The 18,794-nt window shown below is 48.0% G+C and overlaps 2 protein-coding genes across 2 annotated transcripts; both read left to right on the forward strand.

Annotated features, from left to right (window-relative positions):
• Positions 1 to 13,980: 13,980 nt before the first annotated feature.
• On the forward strand, positions 13,981 to 14,304 carry Hrct1 (histidine rich carboxyl terminus 1). Its single transcript, XM_038347087.1, has one exon. It carries the CDS (start codon positions 13,981 to 13,983, stop codon positions 14,302 to 14,304), a length of 324 nt encoding a protein of 107 aa, XP_038203015.1.
• A 2,348-nt stretch (positions 14,305 to 16,652) lies between these two features.
• Spaar (small regulatory polypeptide of amino acid response) lies at positions 16,653 to 18,565 on the forward strand. Its single transcript, XM_038348254.1, has 2 exons — positions 16,653 to 16,807; positions 17,372 to 18,565. Exon 2 carries the CDS (start codon positions 17,572 to 17,574, stop codon positions 17,797 to 17,799), a length of 228 nt encoding a protein of 75 aa, XP_038204182.1. The 5' UTR covers positions 16,653 to 16,807; positions 17,372 to 17,571; the 3' UTR covers positions 17,800 to 18,565.
• Positions 18,566 to 18,794: the final 229 nt, after the last annotated feature.

Below are 18,794 nucleotides of genomic sequence, written 5' to 3' on the forward strand. Positions count from 1 at the left end.
TCCCAGTGACGCTTCATCACTGAAGTCCCCTCCAGTTCCCAGAGTCTAGACCCTAATGGCTTAAGGTTCTCTTTAACCAGCGTCATAAGGTGGGGGTGCAGTTCAACAGCTTAGTATACACAGGGTCTGAGACTTGATTCCCAGCCTCAGGAAATGAAATAAAACAAAATAAAAACAAAAACAAGAACAAAGCAAGAAACCATAGAACCATAGTATATTTTATTTTGGAACTGGGCTTTGGTTTGTTGTTGTTGGAATTCTATTTAACCACTCTGAAACTTCAGAAGGTAGGCCTGTTGCTCACTCAGTAAAAGTGCTTGTCCTGCCATGCATATAGCCCTGGATTCCATCCCTGCTACAATATAGTAGCATGGTGGCACACACCCATGATCTGGGCACTTTGGTAGGTGGAGGCAGGGGAATCAGATCTCTCTCTCTCTCTCTCTCTCTCTCTCTCTCTCTCTCTCTCTCTCTCTCTCTCTCTCTCTCCCTCCCTCCCTCTATATTGTTTGTCTCACTGTGTTCCCAAGTTATAAATATATTTTTGAAATATTTTCCCAATAACTTAAACTTTTTTTGATGCTCTTTTGAGGCAAAGTCTCACTCTGTAGCCCAGGCTAGCCTGAAACTCATGGCCTTTTTCATTCCTCAGGGTTTTCAACTTGTTTTTAACCTTGACTCTTAGAGTGTATCATCTCTGCACTGAGTAAAGTTAGGTGAGCTTATTTACTTCCTACAACAGGATTTATTATAAAGGCTGCCTTATCATAGACCTTAAAATGCACTTCTGGGAAGTCTGAAGCCAACCTGGGCTATAGAGCAAGACCAAGTCTTTTTTTATTTTTTGATAAAGATACCGTTGTCATATACTGATTTTGCAGGTACTTGTGTGTCTCTTCTGGACGTCTGCTCTGAGGACAATGCCTTCCACTGTCCCTCACATCTCACTGTTTTAACTGCCGTGGTCAGCTGAGGGGAAATGAACAGCTGTAAGCTGCAGCCACCAGGCCCAAGCCTTGTCAGCTCTTTCCGACGATTCCTTGGCTATTCTTGCACATTTCTCTTCCACACAAATTTTGCAATCAGCTTGTCATATTTCATAAAAATTCTTCTGGGACCTTGCCTGTGGTTGATTGGCCGATTTGGGGCAGGACTTGATATCTTAACAAAAATCCAGTTTCCTCAAGCAAGAACGTTGTCCCTCCATTATTAATACATGGCTTGGCTTTGTTCTGATCACGACTCTTCTTCTGACTTGTTAACAAGGTGATACATATTTTTGTGATGTTGAATTCTCTTCCTTTTTCCTCCTGTAGTAGTTTATGCTCATCCCAAGTGCAGGATGAGTTTGAAGGGCAGGGAGGAGAGCTGACCAGCTCCCAGGCTCCCCCTGGTGGTCAGTGAGCCAATGCTCATGACCCTTGAAGATGGGCATTGGAATTCCTGTAAAGCCCCAGCTCTCAGGCCCAGATTCCTATGGCAGCAGGAACCGTGGATCTAGGGATAGGGTAGACATAAAATTTGTGTATTCCTGTTGGGTGATTGTCTGTATTGCCTCTGGGGCTCTACTTCTCAAGACTAGGAGACCCTGAAGACATCTACAATCTGCATGGAAAGAATCCAGTCTTCCAGGAAGAGCTAGAGGAAGCAAAATGCTGTCTCCTAGAAGAGACATGGCTGTGGCACGGTAGTCACCTGTTCAAGACCTGAGCATGAGCAGGCCAACAAGATCAGTCAGCATTCCAGCTGGGGGCAGCGGGGAAGGGAGGGAGGGGAGAAACGGATGGGATGGTCTGATCTACATTTGTATACACGTATGAAATTGTCAAAGAACAAGCGAAAGGCAGAAATATCTAGATTCTTCCAGACAAGCAGCCCATTCACCGACAGATCCTGTTCTCTAAGCTTTAGGATTTCACATCCCTCTCCCTTTTCTCGGCTGAATCTTGAACCCAGGGCATCATGCATGCGAGGCAAGTGTTTTGCCACTGAGTGAAACCACGGGCTGCATGCGGCGGATGTCATTCTCGAGAAGGTAAACCCTCAGATATAATTTCGCTTTTCTGAACCAGGATGGCTTTTCCTAGTAATAAACTCACACATTAGAAAACTACGTCTGAACTTTGGGTTGCCGGCCCTGGTGTGCTGGCCCCAGACTGTTTGGAAACCTTCTGTAAGTTATAGAAGGCGGATCTTAAACAAAGAGGTTTCTAAGGAGATTGAAAACAAGAGAAAGTGCCACCGGTCAGCTAGCAATACTGAGGAATTCCTGGGAAACAGCAACCAGATGAGATGGGATTGTTAGGAGAAACCACAGACGGAAGGAGGGCGGTTCTGGGCCTTCTCAGCCCAGGACAGCAGGGACGGGAAGGGCCTCAGCTGCCCATAGGTAACTGGCCAGGGACTCCAAGAAAAGCCTACATTGGAGCCTGGTGGGCCATTGTCAATGGCGATGCTTTCTGAGAATCTCTGGAGAAATGAAGCAAGCAGATGGCAGCCCTGGCCTCCCACCCCCAACTCCCCTAGACCCTCATCGTCATTTCTGGAGACAATACATGCAAGTCGTAGATGAGAATATACGAAGATACCCTATCAATAAGAAGTAAAACACGCTCAAGAAAGTCAGCACCACAAAGGAGGAAAACCAGGCCCAAGAAAGAATTAGCATCAAAGGAGACAAAACAAGTTGAAAACTTTGAAGCATGTGTGATTGACATGTCACAGGGATAAGAATAGACTTCTCATCCACAGAATACTAATAAATCAGCAGGAAAGAAAAGCCGGGGAAAGAATCTGAGCCGGGTGCGGTGGCAGCACACGCTTTTCGGAGCTAGAGGCAGGTGGATCTCTATGAGTTTGAGGTCAGCTTGGTCCACACAGCGAGTTCTAGGACAGGTAGGTCTACATAGAGAGACCCAGTTAAAAAAAAGACTTAAAATAAGAAAAGACTTCAAATAAAGGAAACAACCAAAATCAAATCAGAAGGCACGGTTGAGGGACACTCCCAAATGACCAGGCCTGCTTCTCAGCACTTGGGAGGTGAGGGGGTAGGATTGCCAGGAGAACTGGGCCAACCTTAGCCACATAAAACAAAGAGAAAGGAGGTGTGGTAGGGAAGGAGGGAAGGGGGAGGGAGGGAGAAGGGGGAGGAAGGGGAGGAGAAAGGAGGGAGAGGGGGAGAGAGAGACCAACAGAGATGGGGGGGTGATTGCTCTGTGTGGCACTTGCAGCCCGCAAGTGCTGATTTCTACTGCTGGGCCCCGCATGGTGGACAAGGAGAACGGACTCCCAGAGGTTCCACATGTGTGCTGCTGTGCTACGCTTGGCTAAATCACAGGAAAGAATGCCAGGCTATGCTCTGTTTGGCTGATTATATGTTAGTTTGGACTGTCCCTGTCTTCTGGCTGTTAGAAACACACCGCGATCAACGCGTGTGCTCAGGGTGTGGAAACACATCTCCTTTTCTTGGGCTTCCGTCTAAAAGGAGAGCTGCAGAGTCAGACGGTAACTCTGCTTCGTGTGTCGAGGAACTACCAGACCCTATTCCAAAACAACTGCCTGAGTTTGTACCTCAGCAGCTGTGCACGAGCCTTCTGGTTCCTTGGAATCATTCTTGGTAATGTCTGACTTGTTGTTGTTTTCTGTAGCTGTGCTAAAACAGAGGTTGAAGTAGAGGATGAAGTGGCATCTCCTGCGTTTGATTTCCATCCCAATAGGACACTGGGCATCTTTTCGTGTGCTTATTGATGGTTTCTGTTCTTCAAATTGTTCTTCAGACTCTGTTGTGAAGTTGTGTGACCCATCTTTCTGTGAGTTCTCCAGGGCAGGCCCCTTGTCAGATGGATCCTCGAGTGTCATTGCGGACTAACATGTGCCTTTAAATGTCCCTTGGCACCCTTTTTCTTAAAAGTTTGAGCAGTTTATGAGGAATTGGGATTATTTCTTTAAATGTTTGGTAAATTGGCCAGAAAACTACTGGGTATCTGCTTTTTCTTATTACCAGTTCAACCTCTTTATTGAGTCTAAATTAGCTTGGCCTGCATTGGACCGCTGTGAGGAAACCCACTGAAGCTACATAGGGAAGAAAGGGCATATTTCACCTCCTGGAGGCAGGAGCTGCCGCAGGGGCCATGGAGGGGTGCTGCTTACTGGCTTGCTCCCCAGGGCTAGCTTAGCCTGCTTTCTTAAAAAACCAGTTCAGGGATGGAACTTCCCACAATGATCTGGGCCCTCCCATTTGAATCATTAGTCTAGAAAATGCCCTACAGACCTGTCTACAGTCGATCTGACAGAGGCATTGTCTCAACTGAGGTTCCTCTTCCCAGATAGCTCTAGCTTGTGTCAGGTGGATGAACAGCTCATCAGGACAAAAGCCTATTCAGATTTCTATTTCTTTTTGGATGAGTTTGTGTGTATTCAGCATGCATGCATGTGTGTGCACGAGTGTGCTCGTCATGTGTGTGTGTGAGTGTGTGTGAATGCTAATGTGTGTGCACCACAGCACGTGTGTGGAGGTCAGAGGACAATCTCGGTTGAATGTTGGTCTTTTATCTTCCACCTTGTTTGAGATGAGCCTTCCTGGTTGTTCTTGTGTGGCATATGCCAGGCCAGCTGGCTGACCAGTTCCCAGGATCCTCTTGTGTCCACCTCCTCTCTCCCTTAGTGGGATGCTGGGATTGCAGATATTAGAACTACAATTCAGGCTCTGTGTGTGTGTGTGTGTGTGTGTGTGTGTGTGTGTGTAACTCAGACTTACAGACCTCAAGTTGATTTGGTGAGTGCTTTTACCCCTCAAGCCATCTTCCCTGACCTCCTCCCCTTCTCTTTCTTGGAGCGAGGACTGAAGTGCTCTCTCCCACTGATCCACATGCCCAGCCCTCTTTTACACTTTTAGTTTGGAAACAGGCTCTAACTGATTTGCTCCAGTTGGCCTTAAACCCACTCTGTAGCCCAGGCAGGCTTTAACTTGGAATCCCCCTTCCTCCTAAAGCAGCTGACCTTACACGCTTGTGCTATGAGGCTTCGCTTTGAGAACTTCTGCTGTTGTTTATAGATAGTTGTCCATTTTGTCTAAGTTGTCTAATTTTTTGACATACAACTTAAACTGCTTATTTAATTGACAGATAAAAAAGTGTTGTAATATTTTTTTTCTGATTTTTCAAGATAATGTTTCTCTGTAGCTTTGGAGTCTGTCCTGGAACTAGCTCTTGTAGACCAGGCTGAACTCACAGAGATCTGCCTGCCTCTGCCTCCCGAGTGCTGGGATTAAAGACATGTGTCACCACCACCCGGCTGTGTTTTAATCTTATATAATGTGATGGTATAAAATACATACAATGTACAAGTATATATTGTAAGATGTTAAATTAAACTAATTAACAACCATCCATATTTGGGGTAATAACACATCATAGTCATTTTTTTACATTTTTTAAACTAATTTATTTTACGTGTATGGGTGCTTTGCCTGCAAATATTTCTGGGCATCACATGCATGCCTGGTACCTTTGGAGGCCAGAAGAGGGTGTTGGATCCCCAGAGACCAGAATTACAGACAGTGATCACCCTCCATGTGGGTGCTGGGAACCCAGCCTGGGTGTCTTGCTAGTACAGCCAGTGCCCTGAACTATGGACCCATCTCTCTAGTCCTGTATTTTCCCATAATACATCAGTTGCTCTTTCAAAATGTGTTCCTACCTTCCCAATAATCTTCCCCAAGCTTCTGCTAACCATTACACTCCCAGCTTCTCGGGAATTCTTTGGGCACAACATACAAGTGAACTCATGTGAAATTTGTCTCTTCATGCCTAGCATACTTCACTTAACCTGGTATCCCTTAGGTTCAAACACATTGTTGCAAATTGTCGGCTTTCATCTTTTGTAAGTCTACAGTCGTTAAAGCGTTCCTTCATCATCCTTATGAGTCTGTAAAGTAGCGATGTCTCCCCTTTCTTTTCTGATTCTAGTAAGTTGAGTCTTCTCCCCGCCAAAGATTTGCAATTTGGTTACTCATTTCAAAAGAATCATGCTGCGACTTTGTTGTTTTTCTCCATTATTTTTCTATTTTCTATTATTACTTTCTCCTCCAGTCTTCTTGTAGAGCAGCCCATAGCGGCGTATTCTGGCACACAGGCATTAGAGTTGTCTCTCCCTCAGTTTTCCAAATCAAACGATTCAGAAAACCTGGCTAATCCCATGTCACTGGAGATTTTAGACCTGCCCTCCCCCCTCATTCTTCTTCCTGCCCGTGCCATGATGTGAACCCCCAGGTCCTTTTTCATGTGTGTTCTGGGAAGAGATTAAGGATCCTTCCTGCACCCCTCAGAGCTCACACCCTTACCTGTACTGTAGCCAAGACTTTCTTGGGTCTGATGCATTTGGGGACTTCCAAGTATATAAACCCAAGTTGTAAGGGGCATCTACTCATAGCCTCCCTGCTCCAGCCCCTGAGATTTCACCAGAAAGTCATGTCATTTCCCCTGGGTGCCGTCCCTGGAAGTGTTCTGCTGCCGTGACATTTCATGTTGAGCTCCAGGGACAACTTCCCCGAAGATCAATTAGACTGCGCTAATTGAACTTGGCTTTTGGTGATCTCCATAATCACACAGATGTCCTGTGGGGAGTCAAGCTCTCCAGTGTTCTGAATGCCTTGGGTATTTCTCATACTCTCGGGTCCTGGGGAGTTCCCTGTTCTTACCCTAAATAATTAAAACTGGTTGCTCAGTACAGGTTGGAGAGCAGGCCCAGAATCCATGCCTAAAAGAAAAAGAAAAAAAAATAAAGAAGAAAAGAAAGAAAGAAAGAAAAAAGGCATGATGACAAGGACTTGTAGCCCCAGAGATGGGACTGGGACATGGGAACAGGGGGGTCCCTGGAGCTGTCCAGAGACAGCCTAGTCTACTCGACAAGTTCCAGGGCAATCAGAGATTGCATCTCAAAAAACAAAAAACAAAAACACAGAAAACAAAAAACAAATAAAAGGTGGGTGACACCAGAGGTTGTCCTTTTTTCCCACACGCACACAAACACAATACACACATGTACACACATGTACAAACACATGCACACACACATGTGCACACACGTACACACATGTACACACACACACGCATGTACACACACGTGCACACACATCCACATGCACACTATGCATTCACACATACATGTATGCTGGCATACACACACACGTGCACATACAGATCACTGCTAATGTTGCTTGTGTAGCTTTCTAAATGTCTATCTATGCCTGTTTATATTTGTAACACGAGCATTCCCAGATAATGAGCAGCATTTATGTAAAAATGAGGTCAAAGTTTCACGAGCACCCAGGTTTTGTGTAAATCCCCTTGCCCAGTGACATCTGCGCTCTGGCTGATTCTCTCCGTGCCCTCCACCCACAACTCCCCAGTTATCTTTAGAGTTCAGAGCCGCGGCTGCACACATTTATCTCTCTTTCTGCCATCCCTTGGGGCCAGAAATAGGTCATGGCTTCCATCTATCTACCTCGGGATGGCTTTCTACATCATGGGGGATGTTGTGGGGCCTCTGCCTGGTTCTCTACTCTGTATGCGGAAACGGAGAGAAACAAGAATGTAGAAGCTCCCAGGGAAGTGGCTGGACTTAAAGGGCAAGGTTTTGAAGGCCAAGGCGAATTCCTACGTTCTGCACAATTCAGGTCTTTCTCCGGATGACTGCCCTGGGCTACCTGGGAAAAGTCTAACGTAACTGGAGGGACAAAACAAAAAAGCACACCCCTCCCCATTTCAAACTTTTGCCTCTGTCCATGTAACAGTTCTTCCAGCTGTTAGCTGGGTTTGCATGTCAGTGATCACTGGAGCACTGGGCTTAGCCGTGAGCTCTTCCCATCGGAACTCACGGTGGGTCATCTCAGCTGCAGGCATTTTCCTTCACGGCTCTTGACGAAGTATTGGATCCCACACACACTACTTTGTGGCTTTAGATTTAATATTTACTTATTTAATTTCTTGACAGCAGGTCTCTTGCAGCCCAGGCTGGTCTCAGATTCACTATATATAAACTTGAGGCTGATCTTGAATTCCTGGATGTCCTAATTCTGCCTCCTGGTTGCTTGAGTTGCAGGCGTCTGCTTCCATATCTGACTCGTTTTACATTTCTTGTTAAGTTTATTCATAACTTTGCATTTTTATGATCACCAGTGTTAATGATGTCTTCATTTTACTATATTTTTGAACTAGTCATTACTGCTATGCAAGAAAATATTTACATTTTTTTAATTTTAAATGGTCTAATTCTGAGCCGGGGCTGTGGTAAGCTGATTGGTGGAGTGTCTACGCACCATGCAGGAGGCCCTGGGCTTGATTCCTAGTGGGGCATAAAGCATGCTTGATGGCACGTGTCTGTGATCCCAGTACTCGGGAAGAGGAGGCAGGAGGGTCAGAATTTCTAGACCATCCTCAGCTACACAATGAGTTCAAGGCTAGCATGGGAGACAAGAGATGCTGGCTCTAAAATGAACAGAATCTTAGTTCTTATTAGGATTAACAGCTTTTCAGAAACTTATTTTAAGTTTCCTAGATAAGGGATCACAGTCCTGCCTTTTCCAATATTCCCTAATTTAGTAGTTCTAAGCTGAGTACAAAAATGGTGGGGGCAAACAATTAGTTTGTTATTCCTTTTAAAAGAATGCTTATGTTTTTTTAAACTATGAATAATGATGTGAGCTTTTTTACTTAAGATATTTTTTCTTTTAACTGCATTAAGAATGTAGTCTTCCTCAGCTTGTTCATTTGTGATACTCATCAGGAATGCATAGCTAATTTTATCAAATGTTTTTTGGGGACCATCTGTTTGGATGATGATGTGGTCTCACTTTTTATCCTACTTACAGAATTAATTACATCAGTAGATTTTAAAAAAAATATCAACCCACCCCCGCTTTCCTAGAATACCCTTTAGTTGCTCGTGGATATTCATCTCAGTACTGTGCAAGGGATAGCAGTACATTCGCTGGCTATGGTCTGTGCTGCTTTGTGACGGTCAGCTCTGGGGTCAGGGTCTGTTGGATTCAGAAAGTAAATACATGTTAAAAAAAAAAAAAAACAATGGCATGGTGGCTCCCAGTTTGAAATCCAGTACCTGGAAGCTCGAAGCAGGAGGATTGTCACAAATTCGAGGCCACCCAAGGCTACAGTAGAACAAAATCAAGACCCATGAATCGTGAATGCCTCTTTCTCCGTATTTAAGCCATTTAGGGCTTCCTGTTGCATGTGTGGCATTCTCCGTCTCTCTCCTATTAAGGCCAGTCTTAGAGGAGTGGTGTGAGGATTACAGAAAAGTTAATTGAAGAAACAAAATTCCCCTTTCCCTCCTGAACCTTATATGCTCAGCCTTCCCCACTATGTCAGTGCCTTTGTTAATGGATGAGCCTGCGATCAACACATTGCCACTCAAAGTCGTGGTGACATTAGGGCTCTCTCTGGATGGCATATGCTATAGATTTTAAGAACTGTATGATGTCATGTAGTCATCATTACAATGTCTTAAAAATACACACCCTACCTTGCGCTTCTGTGCTCCATTTTCCTTCCTTCTGTCTGCTAGCTCCCTCACGACACTCATCTCTTGTTTAGTTCTCTGTAGTTTCACATTTCCCAGTGTCGTAGAGCTGGGTCCTCATGGTGTGCAGTCTTTTCATATCGGCTTCTTTTACTTAGCGAAAGGTGTGTGCTTTGTGTCTATCAGTTCCTGAGCTGATAGCTCGTTTCTCTTTCACGGTGCACAGCATCGCACTGTCTCTCTGCCCCAGCATTTGAAGGGCACCTTGACCACCTCCAGATTTTTGGCAGTTATAAACAAGGCTGCTAGAATATAATATGCAGGGTTGGGGCAGGCATATCCTCCACTCAGCTATGTAAATTGGGTTGTTTGGTAGATTGTGTTTAGTTTTAAATTAAACTGTCAGCGTTTTCCTATGCTGGTCTTACCTTGTTGCCTTGAAAATTAATATTATTATTCTGGTGACGTTAAGATCTCATTGGTCCTTCTTATGTGGCTTGGCCTTTTTAAACATACTCAGCATATGATTAGAAGACTTACTTCATCAGGTTAGGAGATTTTTTAAATTTCTTTTAAGTGTTTTTTAATTATATTTTCTTTACTCGTATATTATACATTAATAATATTGCATCTGTGGCACATGCGTGTGGAGATGAGAGGACAACTTCAACAGATCAATGCTCTCCTTCTACCATGTGAGTTCTGGGGACTGAACTCAGGTCACCAGATTTGGGGGCAAAGCATCTTCATTCACCAAGACATCTCACCGACTCCATTTTCTTTGTTTCTTTAATGTTTATTTTTCCATAGGCTCTGTTCTCTAATTTATAGTGTTAGTTACATAAATATAGTTGAGTTCTGGGCATGGTGGTGTGTGTCATCCAGGACTTAGAAAGCCGGTTCTGGAGGATTGCAGTCTGAAGCCAGCTTAGGCTATGTCATGTGTCCCAGGCCAGGCTGGAATACACAGAGAAAGGAAGTCTCAAATAACCAAAAAGGAAAAAGCACGTTTGATTTCCAGACCTTCCTTCTCCTTCTCTTGTTGTCTTTTAATGCCACCTTTTTCTGAGTTATAAAGAATGTTCTGGGTTGAGTTCCTAATTAAAAATAAACATCCAGTGCTGGTGAGATGGCTCAGCTGGGTGATGTTGCTCACTCCCAAGCCTGAGGATCTAGTGTGGGTCAGGACCCGCACAGTAGGAGGAGAAACTGACTCGTGCAAACTGTCCTCTAACACACACGTGCACACACACACACACACACACACACACACACACACACACACACAAAACACCAGCAGCAACAGCAAATATGTAAAATTAGAAAAACCCTGGTTGCACAGATTGACCTTGTGTGTAGAGCACAGATGAGGGAATTTTTACTGTTTCTCCGAGCGACCGTGGTTAGGATACAGTCACTTCTCTACTGATTCTTCTTTACACGCTCACTGAATGGAGGGACTCTGGTCTTGGCTGGTTTAGGATTAGGATCTATAAATATTTAAGTAGAACTTTTCCAAGCATGTTGCCTCCAAGGCGTTGGAGACCCCTCCCCTCTGCTCGCCGTGGTTTTGTTTTCTGGGCCCACCCTGGCAGCACTCAGTTCGCTGGCAGTGTGTCTTCTTTCTCTAACTGACCTGAGTGTCCAGGTTAGGAACCTGCTGGCCACTCTCCCTGCATTTCTGTCTAAGGACAGGTGCCTGGAGCCCTGGCTGGATTCTCTGGGACAGACACTCTCAGTTGTCAAGGTCACCCAGCTTCTTGTTGCCGCAGCCCACCTCTGGGCTTTTCTTCCGCCTGGCTGTCTCTTGCACAGTTTTTGGACAGCACTACTGGGACGTGCCTTCCCAGGAACGTCCTCGGACCTTACCAGGGCTCCAGATGTGATTACTGGCTTCTACTGTGGAATACTACTTTTCCATGCTTAATTCTTTGGCCACATTATTGATAACTTAGGATGATGAGTTAGTTAAATGCACCGCTGTTAATTATGATCTACAAACAAAAGCTAGGATAATAGAAAGTTTTGATGGGTCCGACTACAAAAGCGATTTATTCGCTGCCACCACTAGGTGGTGCCACCAATTAGTGAAAACAATGTGGTTGTTCTTGCCGGCCAACCAAGAACCACCCACAGCCTTATGTGGAACATGTATGAACAATTACATGTGTACATGAATAGGTGCACACACAAGTAAGAAGCTCATGAGTTCCCACAGGATGACACTGGCTTTAAAGTGTACTTGTGCGTGCTAAGGGATTCGCTGAGTTGAGACACCCTGGGAAGCACGGGATTGAAGGGAGACAGCGAGAACTTCTAAAGTCTTGCACACCAGCTGGTAGTCTGAAAGCCCTGCCAAAGAAAGGTGCCTGTGGCATACTGCAGAAGAAAGAGTCAGCTGCAGGGGGAAATACAATGACAAAGCCACAGGACAGCTTTGCTGAGGCCGGGACTATGCCATCGTAACCAGTCCCCCCTAAGGCCATCAGTCTAGCAAACCCTGTGTCCAGTCAGGCCATTCAAAATGACCAGGGAAGCAGTCACAAAAATAAAAGTCGGGAAACACTATCCCACAGTAGACATGAGGAGTTACTTCTGAAGCCCTGGAAACCGCTGCCTCTAAGTGCCCAGAGCAGCTAATAAGATCCTAGCTTTTATCCAAGTGGAGAGAAAATGTGTACCTCATAAACTAAATATGTCCTGCGTGTATCTGGTCTCTCAATCCCTGGCCCCTTGTGCTCACCCTTACTGTGCACCTCTTCTGTCGTGTGTGGAGGTCCCAGCAGCAGAAGTATCCTCAACCCTGGACAGCTCTCCCCACCACCAGGAAAGCGCTGTTGATTGCTTGTGGTAGACACTAACCCCCAAAGGTGAGAGACACGGGCATGTTTCTTCCCTTCTCTGGCCTCAGTTTCCCTAGGGTGTGCTGCAGGGGGGAGGGGGGGCGGGAGAGGATGATTCCCAGGGGTCATTAGGAACGACTGAGGGTCTTCAGGTTTGCACACTGCAGCCCCTGGCTTGTGTGGAGTGGGAGTCTCCTTGGAGAATTTCCGGAGAGAGGTTCTCTGTCTAGCCTTCTCTTCTGAGATCCCTCTTCCTCTCCCTCCTCCCCACAGCTCCCAGCAGGCTTTCTCATCACTGTGCCTCTAGGGAAGAGAGCTGGCTCCAGAGCCCCAGAAGTCTACAGGAGGAGTTCTGTACTCAAGCCTCATTAAAAGTTCAAGTGACATCTCCAGAGGGCTGGCGACACCTCTGGGGTCATGAGACCTGCTACTCCTGAGATCAACTTGGCCAAAGGTGATGTTTTGCCCTTTGAGCTGCTGCAGGTTTTTACTGAAGATATTAGAGAAAGCAGCCACAGTTGGGAATAGAGTAGAAGTACCCTAGAGGTCACCTCTGCCGTGGGACCTCACAGAGGAAACAATGGGCCCAAGGAAGAGCCTTGCCCAACTTCACAGGGTGGAGCTTGAGAGCCAGCCTGGGACTGAGGTAAACATTCCTGTCGGCAGGGAGCTTAGCACTTACCAGAAGGAGCTAGGAGGAAGGGACTGAAGGACCCCTGAAGGTCCAGGACACAAGGCTGGGGCTTTAGGGGGCATCCCAGCTGCATTAGAGATCCCAGTCAGCTTGCAGATGACGGGGATGCTTTGGGAGAATATGAGCCTCATTTGTGATGACCCGGGCTGCGAGCTTCAGAGTCAGTAATGAGACTGTTGAAGACACACATTTCGATCACGGTCTGAGTCCCCAGGCAGGTAGGAATGGCTTGAGCTCTGTGGCAGGGACAATAAGAGAACAAGGAGACTGACAGCCATTGAGAGTGTTGATCCGGAGCCAGAGGCTGGCCTGTGTGAGTCAAGTGGCTGTCTTCTTCCCATTGATCTGACACTGACACCCAGCGCTCTGGCTTCCTAGACCCAGCAGGAGAAGCAAGGGCCTCCTTGGATGGTGGACTGCGGGTGGCCCTCATCAGGCTCCAACCATCCAGACTGAGGTTCACAGGTCTTGGGGTGACTCACTGGACTGCCTCTGACCCTTCACTATGGAGGACACTGCAGGCTGCTGTCACAGAGCGTGGGAGCTGTGTGGGTCCAAACCCTACACCTTTAATCTCTGTAGAAGGCCAGAGGAGGGCCCTCCCTCTGTCTGGAGGTGAGAATAGATGGTTCTTGACCTCTTATCCCTAATGTCAGGGCCCTTCCCTCAAGCAAGTCAGTCCCCCAGCTCCTCAGCCTCCACCCACTCTTCCTGCAGGGCCTCCCCTCAAACAGCCTTCTGGCCTTGCTCTGGGTTGCTAAGCTAGTCCAAACAGGCCTCTCCCACATTCCCTGGCCGCTCTCCAGCCTGTGGGAGCCGAGAGAACCTTAACTTAAGGGACTGTGAGGGCCGAGCAGAGGCTGCTAAAGGGAGCCACCGAGTGAAGGGGGACCCTCTGGCTTCCAGATGTTAGGCCTTCTGGGGAACACAAGCCTCGTGAGCTGGATCACAGGCATTGTGCTGTCTCTCTTAATGCTGGTTATGCTGTTGGCCGTCTGTCTTTTCCACAGATCACGGGAGCATGACGTGGAGAGAAACCGAGTCCGGCAAACCCGGCCTCGACTCTTCCATGGCCGGCGCCTGGGTCTTCTGGGAGTCTCTCACCATCACCATCACCGTGGCCGTGTGTCTGGGGTGACCAGTGCAGGCTTTCATCACCACCACCAGCATCACCGCCCTCCCCATCGTCTCCACCACCACCACCACCATGCTCGCGGAGCCCGCCACTGAGGCCGATGGATGGTACCTACCTGGCCCTGCCCTCTACCTAGTACCGAAATGAGTGGACCCTGATATCTCCATAAAAGAGGCTGTGTCTTTGGGGTGAATGGGGGGGGGGCCTGAGTTTGGCTTGGGTTTCATTTGTATCTGAGCCCTTCTTGCACTGTGCAACAGAGACCTGAGAACCACTTGGGTAACTATACACTGTAAGGCTTGGGCTTGGAGCTGAGCTGGCTGGACACCCTACCTTGTGACTACAATTCCTGGTGACCCCGGAAGTAACAAGGGTGTCTGGTAGAACCTGTGCCCCAATGGATACGAAGTGCTCATCTGAGTGGGAAGGCCCTGTGATGCCCTTCAAGGGGCAGAATGTGTGGGACAGCCTGGTCCACATATTGTTCATCCAAAAGTTCATTGTTGCTTGGCTATAAGAAATAAAAGCCACCAGAAAGCGTTTATTTATTTATTTATTTTGTGAAATGGTTCTTAATTGTGGCACACTGGGAGGAGGGAGCTGCTAGGGCCCTGGGAACTCTTCTGGGATGAGAAGCTGGGCCTGGGAGCTGCCTGTATAATGTGGAAAAATAGGTGGTCCCTGCCTAGGGTACAAGGACATATTCAGTGTGGACATCCAGGGCTTTGGACAGAGGACAGCTGAGATTACACAGATTGTTCTCCTGAGCGTTCTGCCTCCAGTGCTCCTCTAGGGCTCCTCCCAGCTTGATGGGGCAGGTGCCACCCCCTGGCTGTACTGTATCATTGTTTCTTTGCAGACTGGGTAGGGATTCTGCTCCTGACCTTGAGTCTCCAGCCAACCTGCTCTCGGAGAAGCCCGTGTCTGATGAGACTAGAGGGAGGGAACAGAGTTATTTAAATCACTTGGAATGCTGGGTGGCGTTAAGAGAATGCTTGCCTGGCCTGGACCTCAGTTTCCCCTTCCTTAGAATGACATGAATAGTAGAGACTTCTACCAAAGTCGACAGGCACGCAAAGTTGAGTCCACTAAGGGGAAGGAGATCTCATCCCAGGCTAAGCCTGGGAATGAGGGAGAAGCAGGCCAAGGCTCATGGGAGAGGGAGCTGGCCAGACAGTCAGTGACTCACTGGAATAGAATGTCCCTTTTCCTTCCCTTTCCCAGTGGACTCCCTTTGAGGACTAGGGGAGTGACCAGTGAGGAAGCAGGAGGTAAATGACAATGACAGCCACACTAGATTTCTGTGATGGGAGAGTAGATGAGAGGTCTGATGGATTGACTGTCAGCTCCATGCATAGCCCAGCCCAGCCCCAGCTCCTGCCCCTCTCTATTCACAGTCTCCTGCATTCTGCCTGACGTGGACCTACCCACTTCCGTAGCTTCACGGGACTATGCCTTTAAGTCAAGATGGGAAGAGGGAACGGTTTAGGTAGAAGCTAACAGGACTGGACAAGTGTCCTGTATTCCTAATGAATGCCAGGCCATTCTCTCCAGGCAGACTCAAAGAACAGGCAAAAGAGAAGCAAGATAAATCATGAAGCTCGCAACGACCTCGGGGTGGGGGGATGCTGAGGGTTTAGATACCCCTGATGTGTGTGCTCCCTGTTTACATCTCTCTAATTCTGGTTGCCCCAATTAAGGCGAATATTGTCAAGTGACTCCGTGTACCCACGGAGGATGAGCCCAGATTGTCGGAGCATCTCAGAAAAGGGACTGGGCTAGAACAGGACGGTGCATTGTTTGCTCTCCTCTGTACTGAGCGGTTTGCCTACACTGTTACTAAAGTTCTCTTGGACCCGGGAGAAACTGGAAAAGTTCCTGACTGAATGACCTTGGGCCCAGATCTCTCTTTTCTGGGTGGTGCTGGGGGTCTGGGGGCCTGATTGGGCACACAGTGATCAGGTGGTCGCTCTGAATGGTCCCTGAGAAGAGCCAGCTGGAGTACAGGAAGGGAACCCATGCTCTGTCCTTTGGCGCTTCCTTATCCTCACTAACTGGCAACAGACCTGGCCAGGCTACCTGCTCTGTGGCTATACCTGCACCAAGGGAGGTGCCAATCACGGCACAGGGCTGTGGGACCAGTGTTTATGAGACCGGCCTGGTTGTGTCTAGTTTCCGGAAGGCTCCATTTTCCATAATATGGGCAAAGGGCAGGCCGATAACACCAATTCCTTGCCGGATGTGGTACAGTCTCAGGAAGTGCCTGTTTGAGTGGGCTGGTGCCCGGCTCCTCCTGACACCTCTTCAGGGGCAGTTAAGGAATGATCCCATGAGCGCAAGCGCGCGCCTGTGGGGCAGGCTGAGTGCTCTCACTGAGGAGGTGGTGGCTACGGGTCACAGGCCTTCAATCACAATTGGAGGAAGGGATACAGGAAGTACTCACAGCTGCACAGACACCCCCGCGCCAAGTTCCAGGCTGCACCACCAAAAGCCACGGCAGGCTTGGGGAAGAGAGTCATGGCCACCTGGGGTGATCTCCAGACAAAGAGTCTGTCTTTGCACAAAGTACAGTCAGAACTGGCACGCCTCAGATCCGGGGTAAGTCTTCACCGCACCCAGTGTGCTGTGGGCCAGAGCTGTGGGCCCTGGGTGACAGCAAAGAGGGGACCCCGTGAGGGTGTATAGAAAAGTGAAAGGGTCCCACGATGCGTCACTGAAGGGGCTGGAGGAGGTCCTTCCCAGTCCACGCCACACTTTCCAGCCCTGCCTACGCCACAAAGTGGGGCCAAGTACAGCCTGCTCTCTCTCCCATCCACCCCCCTGGAGGGCCCTGGCGTCCCTAATGACCTGTGTGTACTGACTCCGCTCCCCTCCACTATGCTCAGGGCAGGCGTGTATCCTTCTCCACACCTGCCTCTCAGTCCAGGTCCAGTGGCTGGAAGGGCAGCAGAGAGGCCAGTTGGAAGGCTGGTCCTGGGTCCTTCCCCGACTGGAGCCAAGATCCTCCTGGATCCACCAAGGGGGAGGCCGTTGTTTTTCTCAGTGTATATAGTAGCTGCTTTGTTTGTTTGTTTTGATTTAATCGGTCACTCTTGAAGTCCTGAGGCATCTCTCTCTGCATCTTCTGCTCCTCCTTCCTTCCCTTGCCCCCTCCATGTCCAGGGAATCACGGCTTACATCTTCCCTGATGATGCTTCAAGAAGCCACTAGTGGGGTTGACCACATCTTTTGGAGGTCTGACCCAAGGTTAAAAACTAGACAAAAGATCGAGGAGTGACGGGCGCCCAGCATAGAGCCCCTGTTTCTGATGGGACCCTGAGGCTCAGAGACCACCCACGTAAGACAAGTGCCACTCGGAAACCATGGAGACGGCAGTGATTGGAATGGTGGCAGTGCTCTTTGTTGTCACCTTGGCCATCACCTGCGTCCTCTGCTACTTCAGCTACGACCAGAAGACCCAAGACCCAGAGAGAGGGCCCAGGAGGAGCTTCACCGTGGCCACGTTTCACCAGGAAGCGTCGCTCTTCACAGGGCGTGGTCTCCAAGCCCGGCCCCTGCCGAGAGCCCAGAACTTCTGGACTGTCGTGTGAGGCTGGCGGCCCCTCAGCGGTCAGTCGTTCTGCTAGTGGGTCAGGCTCGCCTACCCCTTCAGCAAGCATTGTCTGGTGTCTCACAACTCCCAGGCCTCTATCTTTGTCTTTTCATGTTCCATAAACTTCTTGCCTTCTACCCTTTCTGCTGGCTCTGCCCTGTGACCTGGGGAAGCTGACGTGCCGGGATCAGGTGTGAGTTACCTCTAAGCTGGGCCCTACTCACTACAATGGGGCTGAGGAGCCTGAGGAGGTGTGGACAGACACTGTGTGGCATTCTATGGTGGGGTGTCTCCAGCCAGCTATGGAACCTCACTCCAGGTTAGTTTAGCACCCTGTCAGCAGGATGCCTGAGACAAAGTCTACTTGCCACCCAAGGAACCAGCGCCCTCAAGTGTACATTTGGATGAACTACTTCTTGTTTGTTTGTATTTTTGGACGCCCTGTGACGCCTGACCCTGAGACTTGCTCCTTAATCAGCCCTGAAATTCTGACACCAAAGAGCTGTTTTCTGGGAACAAGTGACTTATTTTATAATTGCAAATGTATATCCTTTTATGGGTCTTTCCAAATCTGCTTTGGAAAACCACAAAAGGAAGCAGAATAGAAAAAGAGCCACAGAAAGCACAAGGTGTTTCATTACCAGGAAGGCCACCGAGAAGACTTTAAACACGTTTTGAACAAGACTTGCTTTATTGCTATAGTCCGACAGACCGCGTCTATTCTTAGCAGACGTGAGCAATTTGCGTCACTTAGGAATGATAGAAACATCGTGAACTGAAAGATAATTCCAAAAAAGTTAAATGTTGCTACATTTCAGCACATGTGAAGAAGTTGCTGTTTTTTTAAAACCACAAATAAAAGGACATTTGTTTCTTATTAATAGAAAAATCTGCTCTCTCTATGATCACAAAATAGATGCCATCTCTGATTTAAAGACTAGGATCTGAAGAGTGGGAAGCCACGGGCCTCCTGGACCGTTTGTCTGTATCTAG

This window comes from Arvicola amphibius, chromosome 11 (assembly GCF_903992535.2).
Source record: "Arvicola amphibius chromosome 11, mArvAmp1.2, whole genome shotgun sequence".
Lineage (NCBI taxonomy): Eukaryota > Metazoa > Chordata > Mammalia > Rodentia > Cricetidae > Arvicola > Arvicola amphibius.